The following is a 20974-nucleotide window of genomic DNA, read 5'->3' on the forward strand; positions in this document are numbered from 1 at the left end:
TCTCTCACTTTATCTCTGTCTCTGTCTCTCTCTCACTGTATCTCTGTTCTCTGTCTCACTGTATCTCTGTCTCTCTCTCACTGTATCTCTGTCTCTGTCTCTCTCTCACTGTATCTCTGTCCTCTGTCTCTCTCTCACTGTGTCTCTGTCTCTCTCTCACTGTATCTCTGTCTCTGTCTCTCTCTCACTGTATCTCTGTCTCTGTCCTCTCTCTCACTGTATCTCTGTCTCTGTCCCTCTCTCAACTGTATCTCTGTCTCTGTCTCTCTCTCACTGTATCTCTGTCCCTCTCTCACTGTATCTCTGTCTCTGTCTCTCTCTCACTGTATCTCTGTCTCTGTCCCTCTCTCACTGTATCTCTGTCTCTGTCTCTCTCTCACTGTATCTCTGTCTCTGTCCCTCTCTCACTGTATCTCTGTCTCTCTCTCACTGTATCTCTGTCTCTGTCCCTCTCTCACTGTATCTCTGTCTCTGTCCCTCTCTCACTGTATCTCTGTCTCTGTCTCTCTCTTTACTGTATCTCTGTCTCTGTCCCTCTCTCACTGTATCTCTGTCTCTGTCCCTCTCTCACTGTATCTCTGTCTCTGTCCCTCTCTCACTGTATCTCTGTCTCTCTCTCACTGTATCTCTGTCTCTGTCCCTCTCTCACTGTAATCTCTGTCTCTGTCCCTCTCTCACTGTATCTCTGTCTCTCTCACTGTATCTCTCCCTCTCTCACTGTATCTCTGTCTCTGTCCCTCTCTCACTGTATCTCTGACTCTGTCTCACTGTATCTCTGTCTCTGTCTCTCTCTCACTGTATCTCTGTCTCTGTCCCTCTCTCACTGTATCTCTGTCTCTCTCTCACTGGTATCTCTGTCTCTGTCCCTCTCTCACTGTATCTCTGTCTCTGTCTCACTGTATCTCTGTCTCTCTCTCACTGTCTCTGTCTCTGTCTCTCTCTCACTGTGTCTCTGTCTCTCTCTCACTGTCTCTGTCTCTCTCTCACTGTGTCTCTGTCTCTCTCTCACTGTCTCTGTCTCTGTCTCTCTCTCACTGTGTCTCTGTCTCTCTCTCACTTTATCTCTGTCTCTGTCTCTCTCTCACTGTATCTCTGTCTCTGTCTCACTGTATCTCTGTCTCTCTCTCACTGTATCTCTGTCTCTGTCTCTCTCTCACTGTATCTCTGTCTCTGTCTCTCTCTCACTGTGTCTCTGTCTCTCTCTCACTGTATCTCTGTCTCTGTCTCTCTCTCACTGTATCTCTGTCTCTGTCTCTCTCTCACTGTATCTCTGTCTCTGTCCCTCTCTCACTGTATCTCTGTCTCTGTCTCTCTCTCACTGTATCTCTGTCCCTCTCTCACTGTATCTCTGTCTCTGTCTCTCTCTCACTGTATCTCTGTCTCTGTCCCTCTCTCACTGTATCTCTGTCTCTGTCTCTCTCTCACTGTATCTCTGTCTCTGTCCCTCTCTCACTGTATCTCTGTCTCTGTCTCTCTCCTCACTGTATCTCTGTCTCTGTCTCTCTCTCACTGTATCTCTGTCTCTGTCCCTCTCTCACTGTATCTCTGTCTCTGTCCCTCTCTCACTGTATCTCTGTCTCTGTCTCTCTCTCACTGTATCTCTGTCTCTGTCCCTCTCTCACTGTATCTCTGTCTCTGTCCCTCTCTCACTGTATCTCTGTCTCTCTCTCACTGTATCTCTGTCTCTGTCCCTCTCTCACTGTATCTCTGTCTCTGTCCCTCTCTCACTGTATCTCTGTCTCTCTCACTGTATCTCTCCCTCTCTCACTGTATCTCTGTCTCTGTCCCTCTCTCACTGTATCTCTGTCTCTCTCTCACTGTATCTCTGTCTCTGTCCCTCTCTCACTGTATCTCTGTCTCTGTCCCTCTCTCACTGTATCTCTGTCTCTCTCTCACTGTATCTCTGTCTCTGTCCCTCTCTCACTGTATCTCTGTCTCTGTCTCACTGTATCTCTGTCTCTCTCTCACTGTCTCTGTCTCTGTCTCACTTTATCTCTGTCTCTGTCTCTCTCTCACTGTATCTCTGTCTCTGTCTCACTGTATCTCTGTCTCTGTCTCACTGTATCTCTGTCTCTCTCTCACTGTATCTCTGTCTCTCTCTCACTGTATCTCTGTCTCTGTCTCACTGTATCTCTGTCTCTGTCTCACTGTATCTCTGTCTCTCTCTCACTGTATCTCTGTCCTCTCTCTCTCACTGTCTCTGTCTCTTTCTCTCTCTCACTGTATCTCTGTCTCTGTCTCACTGTATCTCTGTCTCTGTCTCACTGTATCTCTGTCTCTCTCTCACTGTATCTCTGTCTCTCTCTGTCTCTGTCTCTCTCTCACTGTATCTCTGTCTCTGTCTCACTGTATCTCTGTCTCTGTCTCACTGTATCTCTGTCTCTCTCTCACTGTATCTCTGTCTCTCTCTCACTGTATCTCTGTCTCTCTCTCACTGTATCTCTGTCTCTCTCTCACTGTCTCTGTCTCTGTCTCTCTCTCACTGTATCTCTGTCTCTCTCTCACTGTCTCTGTCTCTGTGTCTCTCTCTCACTGTATCTCTGTCTCTCTCTCACTGTCTCTGTCTCTGTCTCTCTCTCACTGTATCTCTGTCTCTCTCTCACTGTCTCTGTCTCTGTCTCTCTCTCACTGTATCTCTGTCTCTCTCTCACTGTCTCTGTCTCTCTCTCACTTTATCTCTGTCTCTGTCTCTCTCTCACTGTTTCTCTGTCTCTGTCTCTCTCACTGTCTCTGTCTCTGTCTCTCTCTCACTGTGTCTCTGTCTCTCTCTCACTGTCTCTGTCTCTCTCTCACTGTGTCTCTGTCTCTCTCTCACTGTCTCTGTCTCTGTCTCTCTCTCACTGTGTCCTCTGTCTCTCTCTCACTTTATCTCTGTCTCTGTCTCTCTCTCACTGTTTCTCTGTCTCTGTCTCTCTCTCACTGTATCTCTGTCTCTGTCTCTCTCTCACTGTATCTCTGTCTCTGTCTCTCTCTCACTGTATCTCTCCCTCTCTCACTGTATCTCTGTCTCTGTCTCTCTTTCACTGTATCTCTGTCTCTCTCTCACTGTATCTCTGTCTCTGTCTCTCTCTCACTGTGTCTCTGTCTCTGTCCCTCTCTCACTGTATCTCTGTCTCTGTCTCTCTCTCACTGTATCTCTGTCTCTGTCCCTCTCTCACTGTATCTCTGTCTCTGTCTCTCTCTTCACTGTATCTCTGTCTCTGTCTCTCTCTCACTGTATCTCTGTCTCTGTCCCTCTCTCACTGTATCTCTGTCTCTGTCCCTCTCTCACTGTATCTCTGTCTCTGTCTCTCTCTCACTGTATCTCTGTCTCTGTCCCTCTCTCACTGTATCTCTGTCTCTGTCCCTCTCTCACTGTATCTCTGTCTCTGTCCCTCTCTCACTGTATCTCTGTCTCTCTCTCACTGTATCTCTGTCTCTGTCCCTCTCTCACTGTATCTCTGTCTCTGTCCCTCTCTCACTGTATCTCTATCTCTCTCACTGTATCTCTCCCTCTCTCACTGTATCTCTGTCTCTGTCCCTCTCTCACTGTATCTCTGTCTCTCTCTCACTGTATCTCTGTCTCTGTCCCTCTCTCACTGTATCTCTGTCTCTGTCCCTCTCTCACTGTATCTCTGTCTCTCTCTCACTGTATCTCTGTCTCTGTCCCTCTCTCACTGTATCTCTGTCTCTGTCTCACTGTATCTCTGTCTCTCTCTCACTGTCTCTGTCTCTGTCTCACTTTATCTCTGTCTCTGTCTCTCTCTCACTGTATCTCTGTCTCTGTCTCACTGTATCTCTGTCTCTGTCTCACTGTATCTCTGTCTCTCTCTCACTGTATCTCTGTCTCTCTCTCACTGTATCTCTGTCTCTGTCTCACTGTATCTCTGTCTCTGTCTCACTGTATCTCTGTCTCTCTCTCACTGTATCTCTGTCTCTCTCTCACTGTCTCTGTCTCTTTCTCTCTCTCACTGTATCTCTGTCTCTGTCTCACTGTATCTCTGTCTCTGTCTCACTGTATCTCTGTCTCTCTCTCACTGTATCTCTGTCTCTCTCTGTCTCTGTCTCTCTCTCACTGTATCTCTGTCTCTGTCTCACTGTATCTCTGTCTCTGTCTCACTGTATCTCTGTCTCTCTCTCACTGTATCTCTGTCTCTCTCTCACTGTATCTCTGTCTCTCTCTCACTGTATCTCTGTCTCTCTCTCACTGTCTCTGTCTCTGTCTCTCTCTCACTGTATCTCTGTCTCTCTCTCACTGTCTCTGTCTCTGTGTCTCTCTCTCACTGTATCTCTGTCTCTCTCTCACTGTCTCTGTCTCTGTCTCTCTCTCACTGTATCTCTGTCTCTCTCTCACTGTCTCTGTCTCTGTCTCTCTCTCACTGTATCTCTGTCTCTCTCTCACTTTATCTCTGTCTCTGTCTCTCTCTCACTGTTTCTCTGTCTCTGTCTCTCTCTCACTGTCTCTGTCTCTGTCTCTCTCTCACTGTGTCTCTGTCTCTCTCTCACTGTCTCTGTCTCTCTCTCACTGTGTCTCTGTCTCTCTCTCACTGTCTCTGTCTCTGTCTCTCTCTCACTGTGTCTCTCTCTCTCTCTCACTGTCTCTGTCTCTCTCTCACTGTGTCTCTGTCTCTCTCTCACTTTATCTCTGTCTCTGTCTCTCTCTCACTGTATCTCTGGCTCTCTCTCACTGTCTCTGTCTCTGTCTCTCTCTCACTGTTTCTCTGTCTCTGTCTCTCTCTCACTGTATCTCTGTCTCTGTCTCTCTCTCACTGTATCTCTGTCTCTGTCTCTCTCTCACTGTATCTCTCCCTCTCTCACTGTATCTCTGTCTCTGTCTCTCTTTCACTGTATCTCTGTCTCTCTCTCACTGTATCTCTGTCTCTGTCTCTCTCTCACTGTGTCTCTGTCTCTGTCCCTCTCTCACTGTATCTCTGTCTCTGTCTCTCTCTCACTGTATCTCTGTCTCTGTCCCTCTCTCACTGTATCTCTGTCTCTGTCCCTCTCTCACTGTATCTCTTTCTCTGTCTCTCTCTCACTGTATCTCTGTCTCTTTCTCGCTCTCTCTCACTCACACTCTCTCTTTCTATCACTCTCTGTTTCTCTCACCCTGTCTCTCTTTCTCTCTCACTCACTCTCTCTATTTCTCTCGCTTTCTCTCTCTCCCTTACTCCCCCTCTGTGGGCACAGGAACACTCAAAGAGCAAACCGTGCCTGCTGGTGTAGGCAACCCTGACTGTGTCTCACATGGCAACGTATTCCCTATATATGACACAATGTTTGACCAGAGCCTATGACATGAGGCCGATGTCTTACTCCTTATTCATCATTTAGAGAAAGAAGCGCAATATATCGTGATGTGGCTTCTACTCGCTCTGGATGTCTACTAAATGGTTACAAGTATATAAAACTTAGAGAGAGGTCTTCAAAACTTGTGACCCACCCATTACACCATTACACTATTATATATTAAGGATCAATATTTGTATCTGTCTGAAATGGTTCCTGTATAGAGCACTACCTCTGACCATAGATTGTGTGTGTGTGTGTGTGTGTGTGTGTGTGTGTGTGTGTGTGTGTGTGTGTGTGTGTGTGTGTGTGTGTGTGTGTGTGTGTGTGTGTGTGTGTGTGTGTGTGTGTGTGTGTGTGTTTGTTTGTGTGTGTGTGTGAACAGCATGTTTCTTTAATTGTGTTCAGTCTTGTATATACTAATTAATATTTTTCAAGGTGCACCCTTCTGGGCCTCAGTGCTAGTATACTGCTGATTGGTAATTGACGCGCTAGGCGAGCTTAGGAAGATTCAATTTACTAAACTATGTCCATCTAAACTAGGTGTGTGTGTCTGTGATATAAACAGTTTACCCCAAACTGCTCTCCCTATTACAGAAACGTCAGGTTCATAGAATCCATGTGTGTGTGTCTCTGTGTTTATGAAAATATTCCAAAACTGCAATTTCACACTATAAATACAGTGAAGGTTTTTTCATTATTATTGAGAATATGAAGCCATTTATCATGTTAAGACTTTCACAGCATAAGGTTAGTTGGAATGTGTGGTGTATAAACACACACACACACACACACACATAAACACACTCAGATCCCCATATAAAACACGTGAATATTCTCCATCTTATCATTTTATTAGATAACACAATAACAACAAGACAATGATTTGCATCCTTTATCAAGAGGCCATTAAAGCCTTTTCCAACCATGCGAGCTGTATGAGCCAAGCTTGATATCTGCCTCCCAGAATGAATCACATTTCTCCCCACTCCGCAATTAAAAAACAGAAGGAGCGTTTACCCTTGGAAGAATTGGCTGCATACATTTGTTCTGCTTTCCTCCGATGGTTTGTTTGGGATGGAGGGATGGAAAGAGGAGGGCAGGGAGAGGTGGGAGGGAGGGAGGCGGAAGAGATGTTTTGACATACAGTAGATGTGTGTGTGTGTGGCTCATGGGACCAGGGATAGCTGGGAACCCAGGCTCAGTGAATAGGCTAATTAAGAGACCGCTTTCAACCCACTAAACAATCAACAGAGGCATACACTACCTGCTGCCAGCCACACACACACACACACACACACACACACACACACACACACACACACACACACACACACACACACACACACACACACACACACACACACACACACACACACACACACACACACACACACATACATGCACACACACACACACACACACACATACACACACACACATCAACTTCCAGCAACACCCGCTCTGCAAGTAGCAGACAGCGGCAGCTACTCAAGTACACAGCATACAGTGTAGGAGGGTTAGTGCTGTTTTTTTTTATCTTACAGTACATTTGTTAGTATGTCTTGTCTTTCTAGTGTGTGTGTGTGCGTGCGTGTGTGTGTGTGTGTGTGTGTGTGTGTGTGTGTGTGTGTGTGTGTGTGTGTGTGTGTGTGTGTGTGTGTGTGTGTGTGTGTGTGTGTGTGTGTGTGTGTGTGTGTGTGTGTGTGTGTGTGTGTGGACATGTTTAACTATTCTTGTGGGGACCAAAAGTTAAGAATAGTAAACAAACAAATCACATTAAGAATCACATTAAGGAATCACATTAGAATCACATTAAGGGTTAGGGTTAGGAGCTAGGATCAGTTTTAGGGTTAAGAGCTAGGGTTAGGTTTAGGGTTAGGATTGAGGTTAGGGTAAGAGTACGGGTTAGGGTTAGGTTTTTGAATGGGACTGAACCCTAACTGAACCCTAACCCTAACGCCAACAAGGTTGACTGTACAAGACTGTGTGTGTGTGTGTGTGTATGTGTGTGGTGTGTATGTGTGTGTGTGTGTGTGTATGTGCGTGTGCATGTTTGGTTTATTCATTCTCTCCATGAAGGATTACTTGGTCAACTCTGTGGTTTCTGTACCTCTTCCCTTGGGTGTTAACTGTATGCTTGTTAATATTATAGTTGAGTGCCTGTTTGGAGGATAAATGGTGAATAACGACACACTGTCATGAATCCCAATCTGCCTCCCAAATGGAGCCCTATTCCCTATCAAGTGCATTCCTTTTGACAACATCCCTATGGTCAAAATAAGTGGACTATATCCAGTAGGGTGACATTTGGGCCTAAGACTTACTCTGCATCCTCCAGACCTCTTTAGTCAATGAACACAATCATAAATCAATGCTCATACGCTAGCTGCTATTACAGGCTGTTCAAGGAAGCAATTTCTCATCAAGGGTTATTGTGTGTGCTGCTGTGTTGAAGTTATAATCCATTTCTACCTGCATCTAATATCACACTGCTCTTTGTGTCCAAAGCAAGTTGTGTGTGTGTCCAAAGCAAGTGTGTGTGTGTGTGTGTGTGTGAATGTGTGTGTGTGTGTGTGTGTGTGTGTGTGTGTGTGTGTGTGTGTGTGTGTGTGTGTGTGTATACCTCTTAAGTTACTACTAAATTATCAAGTCTAAACTTGTTTCTGTTGGTTGTAATTTGGGGACAATTCTGTTACATCTGTTTCTGCAACGCCCTCTACTGCTCATCCTGTGTCTCCTTTACCTGCCGCCCTCCACCAGTACTCTCTCCCTCTCTCTCTATGTGTGTGTGTGATTGTGTGGGTGGAGACAGGTGTGCTGGAGTCAGAGCAGATCTCCACCAGCTGCAACCTGTTCTATAATCAAGACCTCTACAAATACTCAGCTCTGCCACTTCCACGCTGCCAGATTGTAATCTGTGCTCAGTCAGTCTACGCTTCTAGCTGTTTGTTACGGTTAGATCCTGTTGTGCCTGTTTTCTTGCCTGACGCTGTTTTCCTCTCCGCTACAGTTCCGCCCGCTCTGACTCTGGTCCCTGTGTCCAGTCCCACGTCTCGTCATCCTGCTACTCTGTGCTGGATTCCCCACTCTACTACTCCCTTGGATTCCCCTCTGGACCTGCTTACCCTGTCCCAACCCCTCTCGCTCCATCCTCAGCCTCCACACCTGGTTTCCTGAAACCCATCTGAGCTTCCCCTGACCTGCACTCCATCTTCCCCCTGTGTTTCAATAAATACCTTGGTTACTTCATCCCAGTCTCCTCGTCTGAGTCTGCACCTGGGTTCCCCTGTTCCACTCCGCGTAACAAATTCAGCTGTGGAAATTTACTTTATTTTAATCGTTTTTTTTTATGGTCTCACAATAATCCGTTTTCTGAGGGTGTTAATGTTGTGACAACAATTTGATACGGGTGGTGTTCTAACCAAGCTTTTACCTCACTGGTTCTTTTTGTTTTGAGCCACTTGCTCCTATCTGTCGTACTTCACTCATAGGCCCCATGTGTACCGCATGTTTAAAAATGAGTGAGTCAGTGAGCACAGTTGGCACACGCAGAGAGGGTCAACAACGAGCTAACGCGCATACGCACTCACACACCACATCACCTCTCCTCTGGTCCATAAAAACCCACTCGGGGTCAGGGAAGTCATGCTGAGGTTTTGTGTTTGGTGGTCTTTGTTTGTCCTCCTTGCCTGGAGCAGCAGCGGCAGCTCCCTGCTCCCTCTGTGCTGTGAGTGCCACACATGCCCTAGCGGAATCGTACACACACACACACACCAACCTTAGCACACACAAACCCTAGCGCAACGTCCCTCCTCCCATCCCTCCCATGGCGTGGCTGAGAATTAATTTCCGTGTTGAGCGACAGGTTCCTTCCCTCCCGTAGAGAGAAGCAGAAAACATATTAACACCACGTCCAATCATCTGTGGAGTACGCTTTAATCAGGATGCTACGGGACGGCTAGGTCACACACACACACTGTTACAGCGCATCCGCCAGCCAGCCAACCCCGTAATGGTTATGAATATGTCTAATCTGTTTCAGCCGTACGCCGCTAATCTGTTTGTGGAAAATATAGAGAGCCACACGCACACATTTGTTGAGAGAGACAAAGACAGCTCTGTAAATAATGCAAATCTTCTAACAAGTTTTTTTCTGTGTTTTATTCGGCAGGAGTCTGGATTATGTCTGACAAGGACTCTCATTGAGAATAGTCTGGATTATGTCTGACAAGGACTCTCATTGAGAATAGTCTGGATTATGTCTGACAAGGACTCTCATTGAGAATAGTCTGGATTATGTCTGACAAGGACTCTCATTGAGAATAGTCTGGATTATGTCTGACAAGGACTCTCATTGAGAGTAGTCTGGATTATGCCTGACAAGGACTCTCATTGAGGATAGTCTGGATTATGTCTGACAAGGACTCTCATTGAGAATAGTCTGGATTAGGTCTGACAAGGACTCTCATTGAGGATAGTCTGGATTATGTCTGACAAGGACTCTCTCTGAGGATAGTCTGGATTAGGTCTGACAAGGACTATCACTGAGGATAGTCTGGATTAGGTCTGATAAGGACTCTCACTGGGGATAGTCTGGATTAGGTCTGACAAGGACTCTCATTGAGAATAGTCTGGATTAGGTCTGACAAGGACTCTCACTGAGGATAGTCTGGATTAGGTCTGACAAGGACTCTCACTGAGGATAGTCTGGATTAGGTCTGACAAGGACTCTCTCTGAGGATAGTCTGGATTATGTCTGACAAGGACTCTCTCTGAGGATAGTCTGGATTAGGTCTGACAAGGACTCTCACTGAGGATAGTCTGGATTAGGTCTGACAAGGACTCTCACTGAGGATAGTCTGGATTAGGTCTGACAAGGACTCTCTCTGAGGATAGTCTGGATTAGGTCTGACAAGGACTCTCACTGAGGATAGTCTGGATTAGGTCTGACAAGGACTCTCTCTGAGGATAGTCTGGATTAGGTCTGACAAGGACTCTCACTGAGAATAGTCTGGATGAGGTCTGGAAAGGACTCTCTCTGAGGATAGGTGTCATTACAGACCCTTTTTCGATTCCAGGCTGTATCAATACCGGTCGTTATTGGGAGTCCCATAGGGCGGTGCACAATTGGCCCAGCGTCGTCCTTGTTAGGGTTTGGCCGGGGTAGGCCGTCATTGTAAATAAGAATTTGTTCTTAACTGACTTGCCTAGTTAAATAATGGTAAAAATATATATAAAATTATCTCTGAGAATTCCCGAGATGAGAATAATCAGGGCTGCCCTCTGTGCACCATAGTGCACTGAGGGATGGAGGTTAGTGAGGGTGAAGAGAGGGGGTTGGTCGGATCTCCCCCAGCCCCAGTAAACTCTCTGATCCGAGGTTGACAATATAATCCATATTAGAAGACTGGGATTGCATCACAAATTGAACCCTATTCCCTATGTAGTGCCCAGGGCCCTGGTCAAAAGAAGTGCACTATATAGGGAATAGGGTGCCATTTTGGATATCTCATCCTCTCCTCCCTCCCATGATGAAATATGAAATTACAAACGTGTTAGTGTTGTCTTTCCCTGACTGGCTGAGGGTTTAAATCCAGGCTGGATGGATTTGGTATCGTGGGGGGGTAACGTAATTATTTCCTGTGTTTGTGTGTGTGTGTGTGAGCATATGTGCGTGCGTGCATATATGTGTTTGAGCATGTTTGTGTGTGTCTGCTGGTATGAGTCTCCAATCTATGGAGGAGGAGAGAGGAAAAACAACAACAAAACTAGATGACGGTTAATATCACCAATAAGACAAGGTCTGTCTGGCCGAAAGCCACATCTATCAAGGTCTGTCTGGCTGAAAGCCACATCTATCATGTCTGTCTGGCCGAAAGCCACATCTATCATGTCTGTCTGGCCGAAAGCCACATCTATCATGTCTGTCTGGCCGAAAGCCACATCTATCATGTCTGTCTGGCCGAAAGCCACATCTATCATGTCTGTCTGGCCGAAAGCCACATCTATCATGTCTGTCTGGCCGAAAGCCACATCTATCATGTCTGTCTGGCCGAAAGCCACATCTATCATGTCTGTCTGGCCGAAAGCCACATCTATCATGTCTGTCTGGCCGAAAGCCACATCTATCATGTCTGTCTGGCTGATAGAGCGGTATTGTACTCAGGGCTGAGGACTCCTCTGTACTTTCTTTGTGTCTAAACAGCTTTGTGATTTCACACATTATTTATATTTATAGATGACAAACCAGTTTGTTATTACGGCACAAGAACGTTAACATGTTCAAAATGGTATTACTGCAACAACAAAAAATTCATTTAGATGAAATGCCTCTCCTGTAAAGTAGTGACGTCCGTTATACACCCAGCTTTCTGAAACAGGTTGCATATCTGTGTGTGTGTGTGTGTGTGTGTGTGTCAGTACTTTGTCCTGATGTGTTTCTCTGTGTTTTCTCCTATCCTACAGAGATCCTACAGGGTGGTGTCTATGTCGACCAGAATAAGTTCCTGTGCCACGCAGACACCATCCACTGGCAAGACATCGTCAAGAACGCCCGCGTCAGCCCTCTGGTTGTGCCAACCAATAGCAGTGTTACATGTGAGTAGCTCCCCAATGGAAAACGTAGACTCATTTTCTTAGCACTTTTATATGTAGCCTGGATGTCTTTTACAAGAATAAAAAGAGCCAGACTATGACCACCAATATCATAGTAACTCACCAACAAAAGAGGAAATGTCTATCCATCCAGCCATGTTCTCATACACAAATAAATTATTTCACCAATTTACCTTAGCTTTCACGACAATGGAGAGAGACAAACTATGTTATTAACACATGGTGACAGACGCATATAGGACAAAGCTGCCATGAACAGAATTAAGATCATAATATCTCAACATGTCACATCTAAGGGCCTACAAAATATACCTTGCTCAACTGTGACCCTAATGAAATGACATCACAGATGTACCATATTAACCGAGAAGTGGCTACACAAGAAGTGTCAACAGCCAGAAAAGCAATCACTTATTATACGTCCCAAATGGAAACTTTTTCCTATACACTGTAGTGCACTACTTTTGACCAGAGCTCTATGGGAAGTAGTACACTATAAAGGTGATAGGGTGCCATTCGGGATACGCTTAGTAACCTGAATCCGTAAAACAACAGTTCCAAGAAATGCATAATCTCTCAGTAATGCCTTTCTGTAATCAAAGAGAAGACAAGTGAACAGAATAATTATTATGACGGCCTAATCGGCCTAATCTGACGAAGGGAGTCAGGGTGGGGGGTAGCAGTGGGGGGGTTTATGTCGCCTTATGTTATTGCTCTTCTGACCTGATTTTCTCTCATTGTCCCACGAGTTTGTTTGTAACCCTTGCTCTATAGTTCCCTCATGTTTTATGGAGTGGTTTTGTCATTGGTTGGTGATATATCTGTTGCTTTTGGTTTATTCTTTATTTATGGTATGTTTTTATTTGTTATTAATGACTAGCTGTCCTAGAACAACCTCTGGATCTGCCAACCTTCAAACACCAGCTCACAGCATTGATGATATGTCAGCATCATCCATTTATATTGCATTCTCTTCATTGGTCTCACTCAATACTTTTGATAATCTGATTTACGCACGCACGCACGTACACACACACACACACACATACAAACAGTGCAGACACTACACATCCTACTAAAGATCAAAGGGGGTCTGGAAACTTGTAATCCATCTTTAGACTATAATCTCCTCTATTCTTGGGGCAACTCCAGGTTTTTTTTCTGTTTTTATTGGCTCTTCAAAACAACAAAGGAATTTGAAATCGACTCCCTATCAATCCACGTATAAGCCTCTCTAGCTCTCATAGCCAAACCCATAACACAGAAAGTTGTAAAGTCATTTCGTTTCGACATTTTAACCTTCAGTAGTGAAACATTATGATGCGGAGAGAAAGAGTGTGATAGTTGTACTGAAGGTCAAGGGGAATTAGAATGTAGATAGTAAGATCTTGGACACTAAAGCCTGGTTATGACATCATATACAACTCTGTGTGGGCTCAGGTATACATATATGTTACAGATAGACATGTTTTTATCTCCAGCTCCCCAGCTTACCCCATTACCATGTCTCCTCTCCTGATCAGCTTCTACTGACTGGTGTTTTTATGCTAACCTAGAACGACAGCAAAGAGGGAGGGAAAGAGTGAGAGAGAGGGAGGTGTGGCAGAAGAGGCTTTCATGGTTCAGTTTGTCTCCCAGAGAGGAGAAACCTGATCAAAAGTCAGTGAAGTGGTTCATATTACTGAGAGATATGACTTATTTTACAATATTACTGACTTATTTTACAATATTACTGACTTATTTTACAATATTACTGACTTATTTTACAATATAACTGATAGATATGACTTATTATACAATATTACTGACTTATTTTACAATATTACTGATAGATATGACTTATTTTACAAACTTACTGACTTATTTTACAATATTACTGACTTATTTTACAATATTACTGACTTATTTTACAATATTACTGATAGATATGACTTATTTTACAATATTACTGATAGGTATGACTTATTTTACAATATTACTGATAGATATGACTTATTTTACAATATTACTGATAGGTATTACTTATTTTACAATATTACTGATAGATATGACTTATTTTACAATATTACTGACTTATTTTACAATATTACTGATAGATATGACTTATTTTACAATATTACTGATAGATATGACTTATTTACAATATTACTGATAGATATCAAAAAAGAAAAAGAAAGTGTATTTATTTATATAGCCCTTCGTACATCAGCTGATATCTCAAAGTGCTGTACAGAAACCCAGCCTAAAACCCAAAACAGCAAGCAATGCAGGTGTAGAAGCACGGTGGCTAGGAAAAACTCCCTAGAAAGGCCAAAACCTAGGAAGAAACCTAGAGAGGAACCAGGCTATGTGGGGTGGCCAGTCCTCTTCTGGCTGTGCCGGGTGGAAATGATAAAAGAACATGGCCAAGATGTTCAAATGTTCATAAATGACCAGCATGGTCAAATAATAATAATCACAGGCAGAACATTTGAAACTGGAGCAGCAGCACGGCCAGGTGGACTGGGGACAGCAAGGAGTCATCATGTCAGGTAGTCCTGAGGCATGTTCCTAGGGTTCAGGTCCTCTGAGAGAGAGAAAGAAAGAGAGAAAGAGAGAATTAGAGAGAGCATACTTAAATTCACACAGGACACCGGATAGGACAGGAGAAGTACTCCAGATATAACAAACTGACCCTAGCCCCCCGACACATAAACTACTGCAGCATAAATACTGGAGGCTGAGACAGGAGGGGTCAGGAGACACTGTGGCCCCATCCGATGACACCCCCGGACAGGGCCAAACAGGAAGGATATAACCCCACCCACTTTGCCAAAGCACAGCCCCCACACCACTAGAGGGATATCTTCAACCACCAACTTACCATCCTGAGACAATGCCGAGTATAGCCCACAAAGATCTCCGCCACGGCACAACCCAAGGGGGGGGTGCCGACCCAGACAGGTGACGCCCACTCAAGTGACGCACCCCTCCTAGGGACGGTATGAAAGAGCCCTAGTAAGCCAGTGGCCCTGTAATAGGGTTAGAGGCAAAGAATCCCAGTGGAAAGAGGGGAACCGGCCAGGCAGAGACAGCAAGGGCGGTTCGTTGCTCCAGAGCCTTTGCGTTCACCTTCACACTCCTGGGCCAGACTAGACTCAATCATATGACCCACTGAAGAGATGAGTCTTCAGTAAAGACTTAAAGGTTGAGACTGAGTTTGTTTCTCTCACATGGGTAGGCAGACCATTCCATAAAAATTGAGCTCTATAGGAGAAAGCCCTGCCTCCAGCTGTTTGCTTAGAAATTCTAGGGACAATTAGGAGGCCTGCGTCTTGTGACCGTAGCGTACGTGTAGGTATGTACGGCAGGACCAAATCAGAGAGATAGGTAGGAGCAAGCCCACGTAATGCTTTGTAGGTTAGCAGTAAAACCTTGAAATCAGCCCTTGCCTTGACAGGAAGCCAGTGTAGGGAGGCTAGCACTGGAGTAATATGATCACATTTTTTGGTTCTAGTCAGGATTCTAGCAGCCGTATTTAGCACTAACTGAAGTTTATTTAGTGCTTTATCCTGGTAGCCGGAAAGTAGAGCATTGCAGTAGTCTAACCTAGAAGTGACAAAAGCATGGATACATTTTTCTGCATCATTTTTGGACAGAAAGTTTCTGATTTTTGCAATATTACATAGATGGAAAAAAGCTGTCCTTGAAACAGTCTTGATATGTTCTTCAAAAGAGAGATCAGGGTCCAGAGTAATGCCGAGGTCCTTCACAGTTTTATTTGAGACGACTGTACAACCATTAAGATTGATTGTCAGATTCAACAGAAGATCTCTTTGTTTCTTGGGACCTAGAACAAGCATCTCTGTTTTGTCCGAGTTTAAAAGTAGATATGACTTATTTACAATATTACTGACTTATTTACAATATTACTGATAGATATGATTTATTTTACAATATTACTGATAGATATGACTTATTTTACAATATTACTGACTTATTTTACAATAGTACTGATAGATATGACTTATTTTACAATATTACTGATAGATATGACTTATTTTACAATAGTACTGATAGATATGACTTATTTTACAATAGTACTGATAGATATGACTTATTTTACAATATTACTGGTAGATATGACTTATTTTACAATTTTACTGATAGATATGACTTATTTACAATATTACTGACTTATTGTACAGCATGTGTTACAATTCCTAATGAGTAAGTGAGAGTGCGAGTGAGTGATTGAGTGAGGGAGGGAGAGATGGAGAGAAGGGTATCAAAGGGCAGTCGATGGAGTCCGAGTGAGTACCAGCCCACTGGGCACACACTGGTTGAATCAATGTTGTTTCCTCGTCATTTCAATGAGATTACGTTGAACCAATGTAGAATAGACGTTGAATTGACGTCTGTGCCCAGTGGGAGGGATGGATGAAAAGAGGGAGGGATGAAGAGAGGGAGAGAGGAAGGGAGCTAGAGATGTCAGAGAGAGCGTCAGTCTTAAATATAATTGCTCTTAACTGAAGTGGAACAGAGACAGAGGACGCCATTCAGCACTCATCCAGCCTCACTCTGCAATTACCAAGCAGTCAATTAAGCCCTCCAAAACACAGCTAGCACTAATATAGCAGCAGAGTTTCTAGCTAGTAGCTGTTGTCGCTGACTCTCTCCCCTACAGCAGTCATTAATAAGACAACTCTAGTACAGTGCATGAAGGACACAAAACAGTAGAGTTGAACAGTGTCACTGTTGAAATCATCATAGCCTTAAGCATGCCAGTGCTTAAAAGAGGAGCTAGTAAGATGGGTGGTTTGATCATAATATCTCTGCTATGGAAAGTATTTGACTGGATAATTTACCCCCATGTCGTCCACAGGTCAGAAGTGTCACGTCTCCTGTAATGGTCGCTGCTGGGGACCAAAGGAGGACCAGTGTCAGACCTGTGAGTACCTCCCTGCAGTCTCTCTCTCTTTTTTTCTCTCTCACTCTCTCATTCGTTCGCTTTCTTTCTCCCCTGCCTCTCACCCACGACACGCAGACAGGCAGCACAGGAGTGCACTTTAACACTGCCAGCATAATTGGCTATGGCCCTGTGGCCCTCCCACAGACTCTTCTATTCTCTCTCTCTCTCGCTCTCTTTTTTTCCCTCTCTCTCTCTCACTCTCCTCTCCCTCTCTCTCTATCTTCTTTTCCCCATCGTCTCCTCCTCCGGCTCATGCCCCATCTCGCTCTCCTCCACAATGCCAGATTTTAAATCCTTGCCTCCTCAGGCTTAAACAACTGTGATTTCCCCTGCTACCCACTCCAATGACTGCCCTGCGTTAAGTCAAACTGTTAAACAACACACCGTCTGTTGCCTCACCTGTGAGCCATTCTGAAGATAGCTGTGGTGTGTGAGAGGTAACTTGGGTTAGCACATAGGACTGACCATCACAAACGCTCACGCACGCACACACACGCATGTGCGCACATGCACACACACACACAGACACAGACACACCCAAACACACACACACACACACACACACACACACACACACACACACACACACACACACACACACACACACACACACACACACACACACACACACACACACACACACACACACACACACACACACACACACACACACACACACACACACTACCACTCAGCAGCACTCATCCCAGAGGGGTGTCTCTCTCTGTCTGCGGGAGGGCGGTACCACATGGGGCTAATAACAGCACAGCGTTTAGCTTCTTAGATATACAGTACTGCTAGTATTCTTAGATATACAGTACAGATAGCATATTATGTCTGGTATATTACTATGTCTTAGTCTCCTGCTGTGAAGGGATGTGTGTTATGTACCCTCTCCATACCTTCGTGGACAAGCACATGTTTAAGAAGATAGGGCTTGACACACACACAGTCCCTTTCTAACAGGAGAAGGTGTGCTGTAACAGTCCTGTAGTAAACACCATTAGGGTTGAGTTGAGGAAGAAGTCAAACTGTCTGTAAGTTCCCTCTTCTGTCTCTAATTCATCACTCTCATGTCCTGTCTGAGTACTTCTACCTCAGCCTGTCTGTCTGTCTGGCTGTCTGTCTATCCCAGGCCCCCATGTGCTGTCTGAGTACTTCTACCTCAGCCTGTCTGTCTGTCTGGCTGTCTGTCTATCCCAGGCCCCCATGTGCTTCTGTCACTGTACTGTACATGTCTTTCATTTCTCTCCATCTGTGGTATTCTCTCTTTTTACCCAGATTGTTCCATGTATTTCCCCTATTCTCTTTACTGTATGTATTTCTCTCCCTCCATCCCCTCACCTCCTGTCTTTTTTTCTCTCATTTTACACTCTCTTTCATCACATTCATTCTCTCTCTCCCTCTCTCTCTCTCTCTCTCTCTCTCTCTCTCAATTCAATTCAATTCAAGGGCTTTATTGGCATGGGAAACGTGTTAACATTGCCAAAGCAAGTGAGGTAGACAACATACAAAGTGAATATATAAAGTGAAAAACAACAAAAATTAACAGTAAACATTACACATACAGAAGTTTCAAAACAGTAAAGACATTACAAATGTCATATTATATATATATACAGTGTTTTAACAATGTACAAATGGTTAAAGGACACAAGATAAAATAAATAAGCATAAATATGGGTTGTATTTACAATGGTGTTTGTTCTTCACTGGTTGCCCTTTTCTCGTGGCAACAGGTCACAAATCTTGCTGCTGTGATGGCACACTGTGGAATTTCACCCAGTAGATATGGGAGTTTTTCAAAATTGGATTTGTTTTCGAATTCTTTGTGGATCTGTGTAATCTGAGGGAAATATGTCTCTCTAATATGGTCATACATTGGGCAGGAGGTTAGGAAGTGCAGCTCAGTTTCCACCTCATTTTGTGGGCAGTGAGCACATAGCCTGTCTTCTCTTGAGAGCCATGTCTGCCTACGGCGGCCTTTCTCAATAGCAAGGCTATGCTCACTGAGTCTGTACATAGTCAAGGCTTTCCTTAATTTTGGGTCAGTCACAGTGGTCAGGTATTCTGCCGCTGTGTACTCTCTGTGTAGGGCCAAATAGCATTCTAGTTTGCTCTGTTTTTTTGTTAATTCTTTCCCATGTGTTAAGTAGTTATCTTTTTGTTTTCTCATGATTTGGTTGGGTCTAATTGTGCTGCTGTCCTGGGGCTCTGTAGTGTGTGTTTGTGTTTGTGAACAGAGCCCCAGGACCAGCTTGCTTAGGGGACTCTTCTCCAGGTTCATCTCTCTGTAGGTGATGGCTTTGTTATGGAAGGTTTGTGAATCGCTTCCTTTTAGGTGGTTGTAGAATTTAACAGCTCTTTTCTGGATTTTGATAATTAGTGGGTATTCTGCTCTGCATGCATTATTTGGTGTTCTACGTTGTACACGGAGGATATTTTTGCAGAATTCTGCGTGCAGAGTCTCAATTTGGTGTTTGTCCCATTTTGTGAAGTCTTGGTTGGTGAGCGGACCCCAGACCTCACAACCATAAAGGGCAATGGGCTCTATGACTGATTCAAGTATTTTTAGCCAAATCCTAATTGGTATGTTGAAATTTATGTTCCTTTTGATGGCATAGAATGCCCTTCTTGCCTTGTCTCTCAGATCGTTCACAGCTTTGTGGAAGTTACCTGTGGTGCTGATGTTTAGGCCAAGGTATGTATAGTTTTTTGTGTGCTCTAGGGCAACAGTGTCTAGATGGAATTTGTATTTGTGGTCCTGGTGACTGGACCTTTTTTGGAACACCATTATTTTGGTCTTACTGAGATTTACTGTCAGGGCCCAGGTCTGACAGAATCTGTGCATAAGATCTAGGTGCTGCTGTAGGCCCTCCTTGGTTGGTGACAGAAGCACCAGATCATCAGCAAACAGCAGACATTTGACTTCGGATTCTAGCAGGGGGAGGCCGGGTGCTGCAGACTCTTCTAGTGCCCGCGCCAATTCGTTGATATATATGTTGAAGAGGGTGGGGCTTAAGCTGCATCCCTCTCTCTCTCTCTCTCTCTCTCTCTCTCTCTCCCTCTCTCTCTCTCTCTCTCTCTCTCTCTCTCTCTCTCTCTCTCCCTCTCTCTCTCCCTCTCTCTCTCTCTCTCTCCCTCTCTCTCTCTCGCTCTCTCTCTCTCCCTCTCTCTCTCTCTCTCTCTCTCTCCCTCTCTCTCTCTCTCTCTCTCTCCGACTCTCTCTCCCTCTCTCTCTCTCCGACTCTCTCTCTCTCCCTCTCTCTCTCTCCGACTCTCTCTCTCTCTTTCTCTCTCTGACTCTCTCTCTCTCCCTCTCTCTCTCCGACTCTCTCTCTCTCTCTCTCTCTCTCTCTCTCTCTCTCTCTCTCTCTCTCTCTCTCCCTCTCTCTCTCTCTCTCTCTCTCTCTCTCTCTCTCTCTCTCTCTCTCTCTCTCTCTCTCTCTCTCGCTGTCTCCCTCTTTCTCTCTCTCTCTCTCTCTCTCTCTCTCTCTCTCTCTCTCTCTCTCTCTCTCTCTCTCTCTCTCTCTCTCTCTCTCTGTGTCTAATATTATCACTGTTGTGTTCCCTGGCGTGCTGTCTGTGTGCTCTGCAGCTTGATCTCATTAAGATAATCAGTATGAACTCCTTCACCCAGTGACTAGTTAACAGCACGTCATCTCTCCTCACAAGATAACACTGCGTGTTTGCTCTCTTTTTGCCCTGAATCCCTCCATCATATTTTCGCATAATATGTATGTGGGGGACTTCTATCCATTCTATCCATCTTCTTCCATCTTTCCATCTACCCATGCATGCCTCTTCCTCCATCTCTCCATCCCTCTTCATCTCACTCTATCCCTCTCCTTCTCCTTCAATCCCTTTCCTTCGTTCTCCATCCCCCTCCTTCTCACTCCATCCCTCTTCTCTCCCTCTATCCTTCTCCTTCTTTCCCGTTGATAGGGCTGGAGCATACTATGGCGCTGTGTGAGAAACTGCTAGACAAAGGACTCTCAGTATAACACTCTCACGTCAAGTACTGAATACAGAACTCCCTCATCAATATCAACCGCTGGCTGGCTGTATTATCTCCTGACATGCAGGTGCCTAAACAGGCTCCCTGGTCTACAGAACAGCCAGACACACACGCACACAGAC

General features: G+C 44.7%; 1 protein-coding gene across 2 annotated transcripts in view; it reads left to right on the forward strand.

Annotated features, from left to right (window-relative positions):
* Positions 1-20974, forward strand: part of erbb4b (erb-b2 receptor tyrosine kinase 4b) — a 518904-nt gene that overhangs the window by 343096 nt on the left and 154834 nt on the right. For both annotated transcript variants that reach the window (XM_031797546.1, XM_031797551.1), the window contains exons 4-5: positions 11734-11865; positions 16748-16813. In XM_031797546.1, the coding sequence (XP_031653406.1) occupies positions 11734-11865; positions 16748-16813 (198 nt within the window). The remainder of the gene's footprint in view (positions 1-11733; positions 11866-16747; positions 16814-20974) is intronic.

Source organism: Oncorhynchus kisutch, linkage group LG2 (assembly GCF_002021735.2).
Source record: "Oncorhynchus kisutch isolate 150728-3 linkage group LG2, Okis_V2, whole genome shotgun sequence".
Taxonomy (NCBI): domain Eukaryota; kingdom Metazoa; phylum Chordata; class Actinopteri; order Salmoniformes; family Salmonidae; genus Oncorhynchus; species Oncorhynchus kisutch.